This window comes from Salvelinus fontinalis, chromosome 24 (genome assembly GCF_029448725.1).
Source record: "Salvelinus fontinalis isolate EN_2023a chromosome 24, ASM2944872v1, whole genome shotgun sequence".
Lineage (NCBI taxonomy): Eukaryota > Metazoa > Chordata > Actinopteri > Salmoniformes > Salmonidae > Salvelinus > Salvelinus fontinalis.
In genome coordinates, this window is record NC_074688.1 from 13,995,773 (window position 1) to 14,011,415 (window position 15,643).

Genomic DNA, 15,643 nt, shown 5'->3' on the forward strand with positions numbered 1-15,643 from the left:
ATGCCTTAAGAGCTCCACAGCCCTGCTGAGAGTTACTGAGTGATTTTAAACAAGTTTGTGATCTAATTCACTAATCCATTAGATAGGGATTGAGCAACACAATGATATATCTTTGGGGATGGTTTGTACAATACTGCCACCTATTGGAAGTATCGGGACCCTACGTATCAAACATCAGACTAGGAGTGCTGATTTAGGATCAGTTCTGCCTTTTTGATCACAATGAATAAGATTATCTTGTCAGGGGGACCTGATCCTAGGTCAGCGCTCTGAGGAGCTTGATACATACTGCCCCAGACCATTTGAGACAGCCGTTGTCGACAGACTTTGTAATAGTGGTGTCATTCTCTTTCTATAAAATGTCATTTGGTAGCGTTTAGTGACGCCCCCCAGCATTAATACACAGCTAACTGTGCTTAGCTATCATCCAAACCCTTCTCTCTGTTCCGTCTCCATCTCAGAGTTCCCCCCATACGGAGGACAGTAGCGACCGAGCCAGTCACGAAAAAGCCTCGTCGCCTCCCCATCATGACAACAGTGTGTCAGTCCGCCATATTGTCACGGAGATAGAGTCCATATCCCACCCGCTGGCGGCGGCGCCCCTCTCCTCTATCCAGCCGGCCCCCCGCAGCCCCCAGCAGCTGCGCCCAGACGACCGGGACGAGGAGACCCCATTGACCTCGCCCTCCTCCTACCCACAATCCCCCTCCACGCCTCCCTCGGATTGGCCGGCCGGCTCGGTGCGCAGGGCCACCAAACAGCTGGAGCAGAGGCTGAGGCAGGAGCTGGACTTAACTCTCAGCAACATGTCTACCCAACGCTCCCCTCTCCACTCCCCCAGTGCAGAGTTCCACCCCACGGGCTCCCCTCTCCATACGCCAAGCACGGACTGCCCACCCCTCCTCGCTCCTACCACAGACTGCCCCGAGCAGCGTAGGCCTACCCCTGCTCCTGAGCAAGGAAGAACTCTGAACAAGGCTTTCACTGTGTCTGCAGAGCCCAAAGGAGAGACAGAGCAGGGAGGGTTTGTCGTCTCAGACATGGACGTTGCCCCAGCCCTTTCCTTCTCTCACTACCCAGATGCCCGCCACACCCCTAAGCCCATCCCAATCATCGTGCGCTCTTCACTAGAGCCATCTAGAGTTCAGCCCCAGGCCCCCCCTGCACTGCTGCGGCTGGAGGGGGTGACGGCCCTTGACTCAGACACGGATGGCCCCTCCCCTCCCCACCACGGAAGGCTGGCCCTGGCACGCAGCAGTGAGGAGCTGGAGAAGATCCAGGAGACTCTGAGGGAGCTGCAGGCCTTCCTGTACGAGGCGGGGGGGCTGGGGGCTGGAGAGAGACCTGGTCAGGGGCAGCGTCACAGGGAGACTCCCGTGTGGCAGAGGGCCATGGAGATCGAGGCGCGGATCCGCCAGGCGGGCCTCACGCCCCCCTCTTTGATGAAGCGCTCAGCCTCGCTGGCCAAGCTGGACTGCCTGGAGCTGTCAGCCAATGACCTGAGTGACTGGGACCTACGGCCCACAACCGCCAGCCCTCACGGATCCCCATTGATGCCCACCCGTCACCCCCGCTCCCACCATCACCCCAGCCCAGACGATGTCTCCAAGAAGCAGCGGGTGTTGTCACGGAGCCCCCCCACCACCCCCAGGGCCCCCATAGGGGGGGTGTACCCACTGGACTCAGACAGGACTGATAGGGGCTCCCAGAGTGCAGGGAGTGATCCACCATGTCTCTCCTCACCTCCATGTCTTGTTCTTCAGGGGGAGGAGGAGCTAGAGACAGGCCTCTCCCCCCGGCTCACCCGCACCCAGTCCCCGGCGAACGCTCCCGACGTCACTATAACAACCACGCAGCAGCAGCCCCGCGGGAAGAGTCACCCGCTGCGGCGGCTCCGCAAGGTTGCCGACAAGAAACGGACTGCCACTGTTCTCTACCACACCATGTGACCTCACTGCACTCGGCCCGAGGGTGTCTGAGTGTGTATGCGTGCGAGTGTGTGTGTGTGTGGTGTCCTAGGCCCTACATGTGCATTATGGTCCAGACTGTCCCCATTGGGCCTTGTCTGTAATGTGTGTGTGTGCACTGACTAGCTGTGTTGGACTCTGTAATCTGTTAGTGTTCAGGTGAGTGCTGACTCTGGAGGTTTGTGTTACTGTAGGTGCTTACCCCCCCCTTTTTATGGTTTCTAAAACAGTTGTAATTTCTACAACTAAAAAGAGGGGGCTGTTTCTCAAAAAACATGCACTTTACTCTCTTGTTTTTACCTTTTATTTTAAATTCATTTTTGATTATTTTCCAGGGTAGTGTTTTTGCACTGATTCTATGGTAGCCTGTCTGTAAGTCACATCTTTTTATTCTTTTCAAGACAACTTTGATCTTTTTTTATCCTGTTCTTAGCTGTGACTATTAAAGAAACAAAAGTACGTATATCATGACTCCTGTGATTCCTTATTGAATTCAAGAGGATGTTTTTTTTAGGAGATCCCCCTGGGGTGCACTGCGTTCAGTTGTAAACGCTGTGGCGTGTTGCAGATAGGAATGTCCTGAATAGATATGACATGGTTCCTTAGTCTACATGTCAGAGAGGCATGTTTGTTCCACATAACATATTTCTATCTGAACATTCCTCAAAGTTGTGCCCTGCTGAACTCAGCCCCGTTTCAACAGCCCCACCTTATGTTGAGGATCTGTCTTTACATCCCCCATGTGGACAGGACAGGAAGTGCCAGTAAAGTTGGGAAGGAGACACTGGCTGGCTCTACCTTTTATTTTGGTTTTCCGTGATTCCTCGCATCCTATCTCCTCACCTTCCTCTCAAACGTATTGGAGAAGGTCCAAGGTCCCACTCTGAAGTTTTTATCCAATGTGTTTTGAGAACTATCCAGCCTCTACAAAGTGAAGTCTGCACTGCAGAATATTTAACGCTGACAATTTTACTCCCCTGGTTCATTGATTTTTAATTAAAATAGTCTCGGATTTAGGTTTCCAGCCTCCCAGATGACGTAGGGCCGTGTGTAGATCAGACGCTATCATACTGGAAAGCGTTCAAATAATCTGCCTCGTATGAATGAGCTGTAACGCCTGCCCCTAAAACTAAAAATGCCCCTAAAATGTTGAAATATTTGTGAAATAGTACACCAAAACATTTTTAATGGGTTTATTATGCAAGTTCAATATTTGGCCCTCCCCAATGTCAATAATGGAGAGGAAAGTGTTTTAAATGAGGTGTCTCATCCTTGGTACAGATGTTTGGTTTAGCTCCCTCCTGTATACTGGAGATGTTTATGTCCCAAATGGCACCCTATTCAATACATAATGCACAACTTTTTGGCTATGGCCATATGGGCCCCGGTCAAAAGTAGTGACTATATAGGGAATAGGGTGCCATTTTGCATTTGGGACGCATATTTACCCTCCCCGTCTTTTTAAGGATTCTCCACGCGTTTGCAGCACTGAGCCCCTCTTAGCGGTTTTAATGTTGTTCATTGAGGTTGCCACTATTCCAGACTGCCGACAGCTGAATCATATTGGATTCTTTGGCTGGATGCTACATATAATAGCACACTTCATTGCAGTGTTGTCTTGTCTTCCCAAAATAACAGGAGCCAAAGGGCCCTTGATTGTCACTGTAAACTGTTACCCGTGGCGTGAAATGATGTCAAGTACATTGAAGCGCCGCCAGCAAAATCAGATTTGTTTTTAAAGATGGTGGATGTGAATGCCGCTCAAAACAGCCTCTCTGTCTGGTTCCTAGGCTGTGCTTTCACTTCTGTCAGTTGGTGAGCTGGCTAGTGGGTAGGGTTTCAATCACCCAATTATGTGTATAAACCCTGGATTGCTAATGTAATGGCCAATGAGAGACACTGAAGCCACCGGCCGCCATATTGGCAGTCCTCCATAGGAATGAATGGAATTCTACGGTATTTCAATAAGTGTTTCAAGGACAAAATGACATGTTTAAGCATTTCTTTGTTATAGTGGGGATAGTAACATTAGTACTCTATTAAAAAAAAGTACTTTAGTGACCAAAGTCAGGACGCCCATTTGAAAGACGGCACACTACACAGGGCAATGTCCCCAATCACTATCCTGGGGCATTTAAAAAGAGTGCCTCCTACTGGCCCTCCACTACTTCCAGCAGCATCTGGTCTCTCATCCAGTGACCAACCAAGATTAGCTTCACAGGCAAGCCAGCAGTGGGATGCAGAGTGGTATGCTACTGGCACAGAATACAGTATATTCAGAGATCAGCCATGGTACGGTTGTCATTAACTCAGTGGTGGAAAAAGCATTCAATTGTCATACTTGAGTAAAAATAAAGATACCTTAATAGAAAATGACTAAAGTGAAAGTCACCCAGTAAAATACTACTTGAGTAAAAGTCTAAAAGTATTTGGTTTTAAATGTACTGAAGTATCAAAAGTAAAAGTATAAACCATTTAAAATTCCATATACTAAGCAAACCAGACGGCACAATTCTGGACGGATAGCCAGGGGCACACTCACGCTCAGACATAATTTACAAACAAACATTTGTGTTTAGTGAGTCTGCCAGATCAGAGACCGTAGGGATGACCAGGGATGTTCTCTTGATAAGTGTTTTCCTCATCGTCAAAATGTAACGAATACTTTTGGGTGTCAAGGAAAATGTATGTAGTAAAAAGTATATTTTCTTTAGGAATGTAGTAAAGTAAAAGTTTGCAAAAATATAAATAGTAAAGTGCAGATACTCCAAAAAACTACTTAAGTAGTACTTAAAAATATTGTTGCCTAAGTACTTTACACCAATGTATAAACTGCAGTGAAGATTATGCTGCTTTATACAGGTTATTGTATTGCCTGTTCTATGATGACGTCCAGAGTAATTCTTAAGGACTTTTTCTTATCGTATAATTTTAACAGAATGTAGAACATCACTTTTAGACACTGGTTTGGTCCTGGAGATAAGTTATCTGATAAGTTGTGAATTGCTTGTTTATTAATGAAGCAGGAATACCACAGATGTTCAAAAAAAAGTAGTTTTATTGACTTCCTTACATACGCCACAAAATGTTTCATTGCCTTTAGCTCCTACTTTGTGAAAACCAGACACTTATTATTATTTTCATCTGGCAAACTAAACAATAAATAAGAGTATGAACCAGACCTCTAATTTGTGCTGATGTTCTTTGTTTTAATAGTTTTTTTTAAAAGTTAAAAACCACACCTGCCCATTTAATGTATATCGCCTGCCCCCCCCTGCCCGAGATTGTCTCAGGTCAGAAATGAACACCCACACAAGTGTCGGCCATGCTGAAATGTCACACAAGTACCACTCCACTCCCCACGCAGACAAACCCATCACAGCTCCATTCATATCGAGTGCAGAGGCTTTTTTTCAGTAAAATATCAAACTCACAAAGCTCACTATGAAACGTGTCTCCACCAGTCCCCATTTGTCATCTCTATTCTCTCCATGTCTCACCTCTCCCTTCATAACAGAAACCTACAATATATGTGCTCCCTGTAAGAACCTCCGTGAAAAAGATGGATCTACACTGAACAAAAATATAAACGCAACATGTAAAGCATTGGTCCCATGTTTCGTGAGTTGAAATAAAAGATTGCAGAAATTTTCCATACGCACAAAAAGCTTATTTCGCTCAAATTTTGGGCACAAATTTGTTTGCATCCCTCTTAATGAGCATTTCTCCAAGATAATCCATCCTGATACTGATTAAACAGTATGATCATTACAAAGGTGCACCTTGTGCTGAGGACAATAAAAGGCCACTCTAAAATGTTCAGTTGTGTCACAACACAATGCCACAGATGTCTCAAGTTTTGAGGGAGTGTGCAATTGACATGTTGACTGCAGGAATGTCCACTAGATCTCTTGCCAGAGAATGTAATGTTTATTTCTCTACCATAAGCCTCCTCCAATGTCACGTTTTTTTTAGCAGCATGTCCAACTGGCCTCACAACCGCTGACTACGTGTAACCATGCCAGTCCTTGACCTCCACATCTGGCTTTTTCACCTGCGGGATTGTCTTGAGACCAACCACCCGGACAGCTGATGAAACTGTGGGTTTGCACAACCAAAGGATTTCTACACAAAGCTCATCTGCGTGCTTGTCATTCTCACAAGGGTCGTAACCAACTTCAGTGGGAAAATTCTCACCTTCGATGGCCACTGGCATGCTGGAGAAGTGTGCTCTTCACGGATGAATCCCGGTTTCAACTGTACCGGGCAGATGACAAACAGCCTGACCAACTCTATGCGAAGGAGATGTGTCGCGCTGCATGAGGTAAATGGTGGTCACATCAGATACTGACTGGTTTTCTGATCTATGCCCCTACTTTTTTTAAGGTATCTGATCAACAGATGCATATCTGTACTCCCAGTCATGTGAAATCCATAGATTAGGACCTACTGAATTTATTTCAATTGACTACCTTATATGAACTGTAACTCAGTAAAATCGTTGAAATTGTTGCATGTTGCGTTTATATTTTTGTTCAGTATATATTCATTCATGTGTAGCCATATAGTGTAGGTCATGGTTATATTAGCCCCTCTGGAGTTCAAAGGGTGAGCAACAGCAGCTGTATGGTGGTAGTACACATTGAAAGGTATAGGATGCTGCACCTGTTGTGAACAGACAAGCTGCCAACGGACCAGTCTCCTGTCATAGTGTTATCATATTAACAAGAACTCCTGCCATGGTGTTATCATATTATCATGAACTCCTGTCATGGTGTTATCATATTATCATGAACTCTTGTCATGGTGTTATCATATTATCATGAACTCCTATCATAGTGTTATCATATTATCATGAACTCCTGTCATAGTGTTATCATATTATCATGAACTCCTGTCATGGTGTTATCATATTATCATGAACTCCTGTCATGGTGTTATCATATTAACATGAACTCCTGTCATGGTGTTATCATATTATCATGAACTCCTGTCATGGTGTTATCATATTAACATGAACTCCTGCCATGGTGTTATCATATTATCATGAACTCCTGTCATAGTGTTATCATATTATCATGAACTCCTGTCATGGTGTTATCATATTATCATGAACTCCTGTCATGGTGTTATCATATTAACATGAACTCCTGTCATGGTGTTATCATATTAACATGAACTCCTGCCATGGTGTTATCATATTATCATGAACTCCTGTCATAGTGTTATCATATTAACATGAACTCCTGTCATGGTGTTATCATATTAACATGAACTCCTGCCATGGTGTTATCATATTAACATGAACTCCTGTCATAGTGTTATCATATTATCATGAACTCTACAGGTTTATTATTCTATTTACATATTAGAACCATAAACAGTCATCAAGATTCCATCCAGTGTAAATACAGTACGTTTAGATTTTGCGCAAATCAAAGGGGGGGGGGGGGGGTGCAGCAATCTATTAAAAATTAGGAAGTAATAGGGTATGTCAACATCCCACCCCTTTGACCCACCTGACACTCACACAGAGGGCAGTATTCATTAGGGCACACTATAGCAGAATTATTTGCAACAGTAAACGAAAACAAGTGTTTCTTATTAGACAATTTCAAGTAGTCCGTCCCTGTTTCATTACATTTTCTTTCGTTTGGTGCCTAATGAATAAGACTGTGAAGTGGACACAAACCCTATTAACGCATGGCCTTCACACACAAAAACTATTTGTATTACCCTAGCCCCACTGATGTGGTCGGTCAATGTAGCATTCCATAAAAGTGTTTCTTCTTGTTCCTTGTTGTAAACTTACACTGACTGCGAGTGCAGAGTGGCACCAGAGAGTAGTGAGTCTGTACTGTAGCGGTATCAGCACTGTAGAGCCCTGTTGTGCCACACAGACAGGCTCTTATTGAAGGAGCACAGTGGGAAAGGGGATATGGGACGGTCGGAGGAGCAAGGCTGTCACAGCCAGGAGTAGGGTGCTCCTATTGACTACCTTCTCTGCACCTCCTTCTCCTCCTTTCCCATACCTCCTACAGCCCATCTGGCCAATCAGGCTCTCATTTCTCCATGAGTGACAGCTGGATGATCCGCTGCAGCTCCTCCTCCTCTTGCCGTCGCCGTAGCTCGGCCTCAGCCTGCTCCCGTGCCGACAGCTCCATGGCCAGGCGGAGCTGCTGGTCGTAGCTGCAGGCTGCTGGGGGCTTCTTGGTGGGCGTGTTACAGAGACTGGTTGGAGGGCAAGGCCTGTGCTGAGGAGTCCTGGAGGAGGGGGAGGGTGTGGGGGAGGAGACAATGGGGTTGGAAACCTGGTTATTGCACAAGGAGAATAGAGTAATTGACAGTGACAGTGGAAATGGTTGAAAAATATGGTGGACCTAGATTTATTTTGACAGGACTTAATTTGAGTAAGAAAGAGTGGTTGTCATGTGTACGCACGTATGTATGTGTACATGCAAACACACACCAACACAGAGACACACACACATTTGTTTTACTATCCTTGTGAGGACCAAACAATTGACTCCCCTTCAAAATTGTAATTTCCCCTAACCTTAAACCCAACCCTAACCCCTAATTCTAATTCTAACGCTCAACCTAACCCCTAATTCTAACTCTAATTGTAACCCTTAACCTAACCCCTAATTCTAACTATAATTGTAACGCTAAACCTAACCCGAGCCTAAAATAGATTTTTTTCTCGTGAGGACCGGTCGAAATGTCCCCACTTGTCTGAATTTTATCCTTAGTAAAGGTTAGTAAAACCACACACACACACACACACACACACACACACACACACACACACACACACACACACACACACACACACACACACACACACACACACAAAGCTAATTCTTCATTTGGCCGCCTCTCCTTCCAGTTCTCTGCTGCCAATGACTGAAACGAACTGCAAAAATCTCTGAAGCTGGATACTCTTATCTACCTCACTAGCTTTAAGCACCAGCTGTCAGAACAGATCACTGCACCTGTACATAGCTCATCTGTAAATAGCCCATCCAATCTACCTCCTCCATACTATATTTATTTATTTATCTTGCTCCTTTGCACCCCAGTATCTCAACTTGCACATTCATCCTCTGCACATCCTACCATTCCAGTGTTTAATTGCTATATTGTAATTACTTTGCCACCATGGCCTATTTATTGCCTTACCTCTCTTATCCTACCTCATTTGCACACACTGTATGACTTGTTCTACTGTATTATTGACTGTATGTTTGTTTACTCCATGTGTAACTCTGTGTTGTTGTATGTGTCGAACTGCTTTGTTTTATCTTGGCCAGGTCGCAGTTGCAAATGAGAACTTGTTCTCAACTAGCCTACCTGGTTAAATAAAGGTGAAATAAAATAAATAAAACACACACACACACAAAAATGGTGCTAGTTTGAGTTGATTTAGCATGCAGTGTATTGTTTCCAGAGAGGGCATACAGGAGAGAGGCAGATCTACTATATATCAGTGGGGGCCAGTCACTCAGAGTGTATCTACTGTATGAGGTGGGGGCCAGTCACTTAGAGTGTATCTACTGTATGAGGTGGGGGCCAGTCACTCAGAGAGTATCTACTATATATCAGTGGGGGCCAGTCACTCAGAGTGTATCTACTGTATGAGGTGGGGGCCAGTCACTCAGACTGTATCTATTGTATGAGGTGCAGGCAAAGACAACAGTGTGTGCATGAATGGGAGTGAGTCAACAGTGACATTGTGTGCTGTGAACGCAGCCAGGAAGCTCCCTGGCCTCCAGTGTGCTGGAGAAGGGCGAGCCAAGGCTAAAGCAAACAAAGGCTGAGTAGGATAGCGAGTCGAGTGCGGAGAAAGCGCAGACCTTTGCAGGCGACTGGGGTCACAGGGAAGAGTACGTGTGCTGGGCTTGCTGTTGGTCAGCGCCTCCCAGATAGTCACCTATACACAGACCAGGAAGTAGACAGAGTCAGAGAGATAGTCAGTCAACAAGACTCACCAAAGGCTCTTGTAATTTCAATGTTTCAGTCTCAGTGTTGACACTGGATTATGCCCTAGGATACTGAGTCAACTGTTTGTCTAGCTAGCTGATAGGATAGATTTATACTACGTCTTTACAGTGTATCTGGTATTTGTAGATCTTTGCACAACTGTACACACTACTAATACGATGTGCCTGTAGTTGATTAACATCCCGAACGAGCCCCCGAAATATGGTATTACTTTAGAGTTAAGGTTACGCAACTACCATACCTTATGTTCCACTTAGGAACGAAGAGGACTACCATCATACCATACTTCATGTTCATTAGGCACCAAATGGCAGGAAACAAACTAAAACATGTAGGGACTACCTGGACTTGCCCAATAAGAAACGCTCATTTTCATTTTCCGTTGCAAAAAGTTTTCCAACATTTTTCTTTGTGTTCTTTAACGAAGACGAGCTAGGTTTTGAGATGGCAGTAAGCCCTATGAGGGGCCAGAGTGAGTCTTCCCTATGAGGGGCCAGAGTGAGTCTGACCTGGTCGTACTCAGAGCCAGCCTCCAGCAGACTCTGTTGGATGGCAAACTGCAGCAGGTCCTCCTCCTCATCACCACGCATGTTGTTTGCCCTCTGGTTGCCTCCCAGCACAGTGTAACCCTGAGGGGGCTCGAACACACACGGGGGGATCTCCCCTCCACGACACGACGCTGCATAGCGGGAGAGACACGGCACAGGAGTGATGGGATGTTATGGGTCATTCCTGAATTGCTGTAGCATTTTGGGTCATTCCTTGCCTTAGCAACAATGAAAAACACATTAAAATGTCAAATAGTTACACATAATACGTTTTTTTATATTAAGTGTTTATCAATGATACAACATAATGCAAGTAATTTATACTGCAAGACTTTATGTTTATGTATTGTTTAAAGTACTTAGAACAATTGGCTTGTCCAAGATGCGATGAGTAGAGTTGTAGTAACATGTTTTTGCGATAGAGACAGCTAGGTATCTATTATTTTGAATGGTAAAAAGTAAACTAAAGTATTTAATATATTGTAAAGGCCACTAAAAAAAAGAAGGCTATTAAAATAAATTCACTCATTATAAAGATACACAAGGACCTTGAGTATTCCCTCCAGTGGCAAATGGAGGGGGAGGGGTTTATATTAAAGAAAAAATATTAGCCAATCACACCCTTTTAGAATGTCATACTTTTGGAGATTCTAATGATAATTTGGTCATGTCTAAATACAAAGTGTCATTGGTGGTACTTAATTTAAATTACATTGTGAGTAAAAATATGAATCATATCACTTTAGTAAATTATTTTGTAAAGGTTAATTACTCATGAATGATAGGGGATTTTTATTTTTTTTGCCTATATAGACATACCCAAATGTAAGTATTATTCATGAGCTGGCCATAAGCAATAACTGGTAATGCTGCATAGTTTTAGAAAGGTCTGGAACTCACCTTTCTGGTAATAATAGTTATACATATCTGGGGTGTACTCACTTTTGAGGACACAAGCTCAAGCACAGAGTAGAAGTATTATGAAAATATGAAAACCATATATGCTTTTTTTTCCTATTCAACAGAAGTGGGGCAACAGAGCTTGAGATGAAATGCTTTCTAAATATAGCTCCGCTGAGGGAGTGGAAAGGAGAGCAGACAGATGGGCCTTTTTGGTGCTATAAGGTACGGACCCTACGGCGTTAACAGAACACTTTGTACGCCAAAATGTCAGTCGGAACCATACTTAACATCTAAGAGTTAGATTTGAGCTGTGGTCTCCATTTAATAACATCCTCAATTTCCTAAAATGTGTCATTGGTCGTGTTACCGTCATTGGGGTTACTGCTGCCATATTAGATGCATTTAGAATGGGAAAATGTATCCAAATATATTGAAATAGAAATGAGGTTCATATTTTTCCAAAATGTCATGCCCAAATCCCACCTCAATTCACAAATGACCCTTATGTTATGTTATTCTGAGTCAAAGTGTTTCCTGTCCAACCAGGTAAAACACTGACTTTGTTCTGGTCAAGTCATGTGATTGGGAAACACTCCTGGCCCTATTTGTAGTGTAAAGATGGAGTGTATAACAGGAGGTTGGTGGCACCTTAATTGGGGAGGATGGTCTCATGGTAATGGCTGGAGCGGAATAGTGGAATGGTATCAAATACATCAAACACCTGGTTTCTATTTGTTTGATGACATTCCATTAGCTCCGTTCCAGCCATTATTATGAGCCGTACTCCCCTCGGGGGAAGGAGTTGGTGTGTGTAGGTGTGTGTTTCTCACTCGTGGAGCTGGAGCTGGAGACACTAGAAGAGTCGCTGCCTGGGGAGGGGGTGTCTGTGTCAGTCCTGGGGCTGCTGTCCTTCTGTCCGTCCACCTCCCCTTCCCCCTCCACCCGGTCCGGCCCCGTCACAGACCCCTCCTCACACCCGTTCAGGTTCCCAAAGGTGATCCGGGCATTCAGGATGTGATAAATGGGAATTTCTGAGAAGACGAAGAGAAGTGAGAGAGATGTTTAGGATTGTGATTATCACTGGATTCATAATTAATGTGCAATAGGTGTAAATATTCCAAACGTTAAAAGTTCAAAAGACCCCATTTTGGGCAAATCCCAATGAATCATATTTGAGGCAGCATCTGAATGAAATGAAGGAGGAGCCAGAATGCCACCCTGACATAAGGACAGCTGGGTCCGCTTCAGTGGTGGAAAAAGTACCCAATTGTCATACTTGAGTGAAAGTAAAGATGCCTTAATAGAAAATGACTCAAGTAAAAGTGAAAGTCGCCCAGTAAAATACTACTTGAGTAAAAGTAAATATACTTAAGTATCAAAAGTAAAAGTATAAATCATTTCAAATTCCTTATATTAAGGAAACCAGACAGTACAATTTTCTAGTTTTGTTAATTTACTGATAGCCAGGGGCACACTCCAACACTCAGACATCATTTAGAAACGAAGCATTTGTGTTTAGTGAGTCCTCCAGATCAGTGACAGTAGAGATGATCAGGGATGTTCTCTTGATAAGTGTGTGAATTGGACCATTTTCCTGTCCATTCAAAATGTAACGGGTACTTTTGGATGTCAGGGAAAATGTATGGAGTAAAAAGTACATCATTTTCTTTAGGAATGTAGTGGGAAAGTAAAAGTTGTCAAAAATATAAATAGTCAAGTAAAGTACAGATACCCCTAAAAAACAACTTAAGTATTAGTATTTTCAAGTATTTTTACTTAAGCACTTTAAACCACTGGTCTACTTTTGATAACCTCTCGCTTTCTCTCCACTCTCACTACCATGATTTGCCAGGTCTCTAGGATGCAGAGCAAACTATCTGGTTACGAGAGTGTCCTCTACTCCCTCACCGATCTTGACAGGGAAGCCGGGGGGCAGTCGCAGGGTAATGAAGTCCCTGAGCTTGGCGAAGAGGGCGTTGGAGATGGCCATGAGGTCAATGATGGGCGCCACCTGCTCCGCTAAAGACAGAGGATGGGACTCACACAGCCACAGCTTAGCCTTGAACCTGAGGAAACATGTACGTATGTATATTATACAATACACCTGACTCATGTTCAGAAGGGGTCAACGTTGCAGAATGTTTGGAAACGTAAAATGAAGAGTAGTCCCTCCCTGTTTCATTTGTGTTCTGTTAAGTGCCTAATGAACACCACCGTGTTATACACAAGTACTACAAACAGTACGATGCAGTCACGTGTCGCGCAGAAAGCATCTTTGTTGGTCACACAGGCATATTGAACAACTGTGAGAGACTGGAACTCTACTACTATCTCATCCTAGAACATTTATCAAATCCCGAGAGAATATTTTTAGCCTTGTAATTTGTTGCACTGCAAAAGATCGGCTTCACCATTGACTAGGCAATCAACCGTTCTCAAAAGCACTGTGTGTGCAGGGTTTCTGTTCAGGCCATGCCATGTTTATGTTCAACCGATGAGACAATGTACTAGTAGCCTAGTGATCGGGCTGGGACACCATCTCACTGTTGTCTTGTCACAATCTATCCAATCACCAGCAGAATTATAAACGGCTATTGATGTGATATCCAGGTTCGTAGTCAAGTACCGGATCACACATCAGGTACACAGGAAAACATGTTCATGCATGGGCCAGAGACATACTGTAGGCTGCATCCAAAATGGCACCCTATTCCCTATCTAATGCACTACATTGGGCCCTGGTCAAAAGCAATGCACTATAAAGGGAATAGGGTGCAATTTGGGATGCATCCATATTGTATGGTTCTGGACAGGGCTATTATAGCCAAGGGCCCCAGGCATAGAGGTTGTTATAAGGGCTGTGATGGCTGTCGCTGTCACCTCTGAGTCTTGGTGGTGAGTTGACAGGGGTGGCCAATGTCCCGGGTGCCCAGGGGCAGGTTGGGATTGAAGTACTCCTCGGCTGTCAGGGATGTGGGGTTGGTCACGGCAGGACATGACATCTGAGTCACTAGGGCCTGTTGAGAGAAGGGGAGGGGGTGGGGGGGGGGTATGGGGAGAGAGGAGAGGAAAGAGAGAGAGATAAAAGGAGGGAGGGTGGTGAAAGAGAGAGGGAGAAGGAAGGAGGGTTAAGAGAGAGAAAGAGAGAGTGAGAGGATGAGAGAGGGGGATAAAGATAGTCAGCGGGTTTGCCAGCAGAAGCCAATTAAAATGGTCATCAATATTTGAGAGAGAAGAGAAGCCCAGGGACCTCTTTACTCATATCAATATTGACAGCTATGTTGGCTTATGATTCACTGTAGCAATAAGGTCAAATCCATATACAATGATGAGGATTAGGATTGATGATTGTGATTTGGATAATGATGACTGTGACCACTAACCCCATTGTTGGGCCCCACGTGTTGCTCGGCGATCCCTAGGAAGTTCTGCAGGGGCGTCTTACCGCCTGAGGAAAAGGTCACATCAGTGGAACATACATGAGCGGAACTCAGAACAAGTCTATGACCATAGAAATAGGGTTAGTATGATTGTTGGAATGTTGACCTGGTAGTGGAAGTGGGAATGTCTGTTCTACTAATACTATTTCTATGTCTGCAACACTAACCTAAGAATTCTCGACTGGTGTCTCCCATCAATTTTGGCGGGATGGAGATGGGGTAAGGGACTGGGGGAGTTGAGTTCTTGGAGGGAGGGATTTGAGAGGGATGGGGCCGGTGATCAGAGCAGAGCACTTTGCTGGGTAGCCCAGGGAGGGAAAAACAAGGACAATAGTCTTCTCTGACCAAGGAAATGACTGTGGAAAATGCTTTAGGGCCACTTGTTGGGGCTTCAGTGCAATTATCCACATGATAGCCTCTCAACAGGGGTGTGTCTATTAGTGCAAACCATAGCTAAATATTTTGCAACCCAAACAAGCGTTTCTTATTGGACAAGTTCAGGTTAGTCCTTCCCCGTTTCAGCCCGTTTTCTTCCATTTGATTCCTAGTGAATACACTCCAGTTTATTTAGGGTTGTATCCAGACTTGAGATCAGCGCGCTCAACTCAAATCTTCGCAGAATCCTCCCATTTAAGTCAATGAATGACTTACACCAACGTCTGTGTTGCACACGCTTATCTCAGCTCTGAATTGGGCCCTTTTACTGCATCTAAGCCAAGACATGGAAGATTACCAGTAATGAAGCGAGGGGATTTTTAAACAAATAGGTAGAACTTCAGCA

The 15,643-nt window shown here is 44.5% G+C and overlaps 2 protein-coding genes across 3 annotated transcripts in view; one reads left to right on the top strand and one right to left on the bottom strand.

Annotated features, from left to right (window-relative positions):
- LOC129821988 (protein phosphatase Slingshot homolog 2-like) overlaps positions 1 to 2,430 on the top strand; it is a 36,745-nt gene extending 34,315 nt beyond the window's left edge. For both annotated transcript variants that reach the window (XM_055879794.1, XM_055879793.1), the window contains one exon: positions 462 to 2,430. In XM_055879794.1, the coding sequence (XP_055735769.1) occupies positions 462 to 1,949 (1,488 nt within the window). In that variant the 3' untranslated portion in view covers positions 1,950 to 2,430. The remainder of the gene's footprint in view (positions 1 to 461) is intronic.
- A 2,577-nt stretch (positions 2,431 to 5,007) lies between these two features.
- Positions 5,008 to 15,643, bottom strand: part of LOC129821992 (ankyrin repeat domain-containing protein 13B-like) — a 33,854-nt gene continuing 23,218 nt past the window's right edge. Inside the window, exons 9-15 of the mRNA XM_055879801.1 lie at positions 14,806 to 14,870; positions 14,303 to 14,439; positions 13,331 to 13,488; positions 12,253 to 12,453; positions 10,481 to 10,650; positions 9,824 to 9,900; positions 5,008 to 8,231 (exon numbers count right to left, since the gene is read on the bottom strand). Coding sequence (XP_055735776.1) covers positions 8,030 to 8,231; positions 9,824 to 9,900; positions 10,481 to 10,650; positions 12,253 to 12,453; positions 13,331 to 13,488; positions 14,303 to 14,439; positions 14,806 to 14,870 — 1,010 coding nt within the window. The 3' untranslated portion in view covers positions 5,008 to 8,029. The remainder of the gene's footprint in view (positions 8,232 to 9,823; positions 9,901 to 10,480; positions 10,651 to 12,252; positions 12,454 to 13,330; positions 13,489 to 14,302; positions 14,440 to 14,805; positions 14,871 to 15,643) is intronic.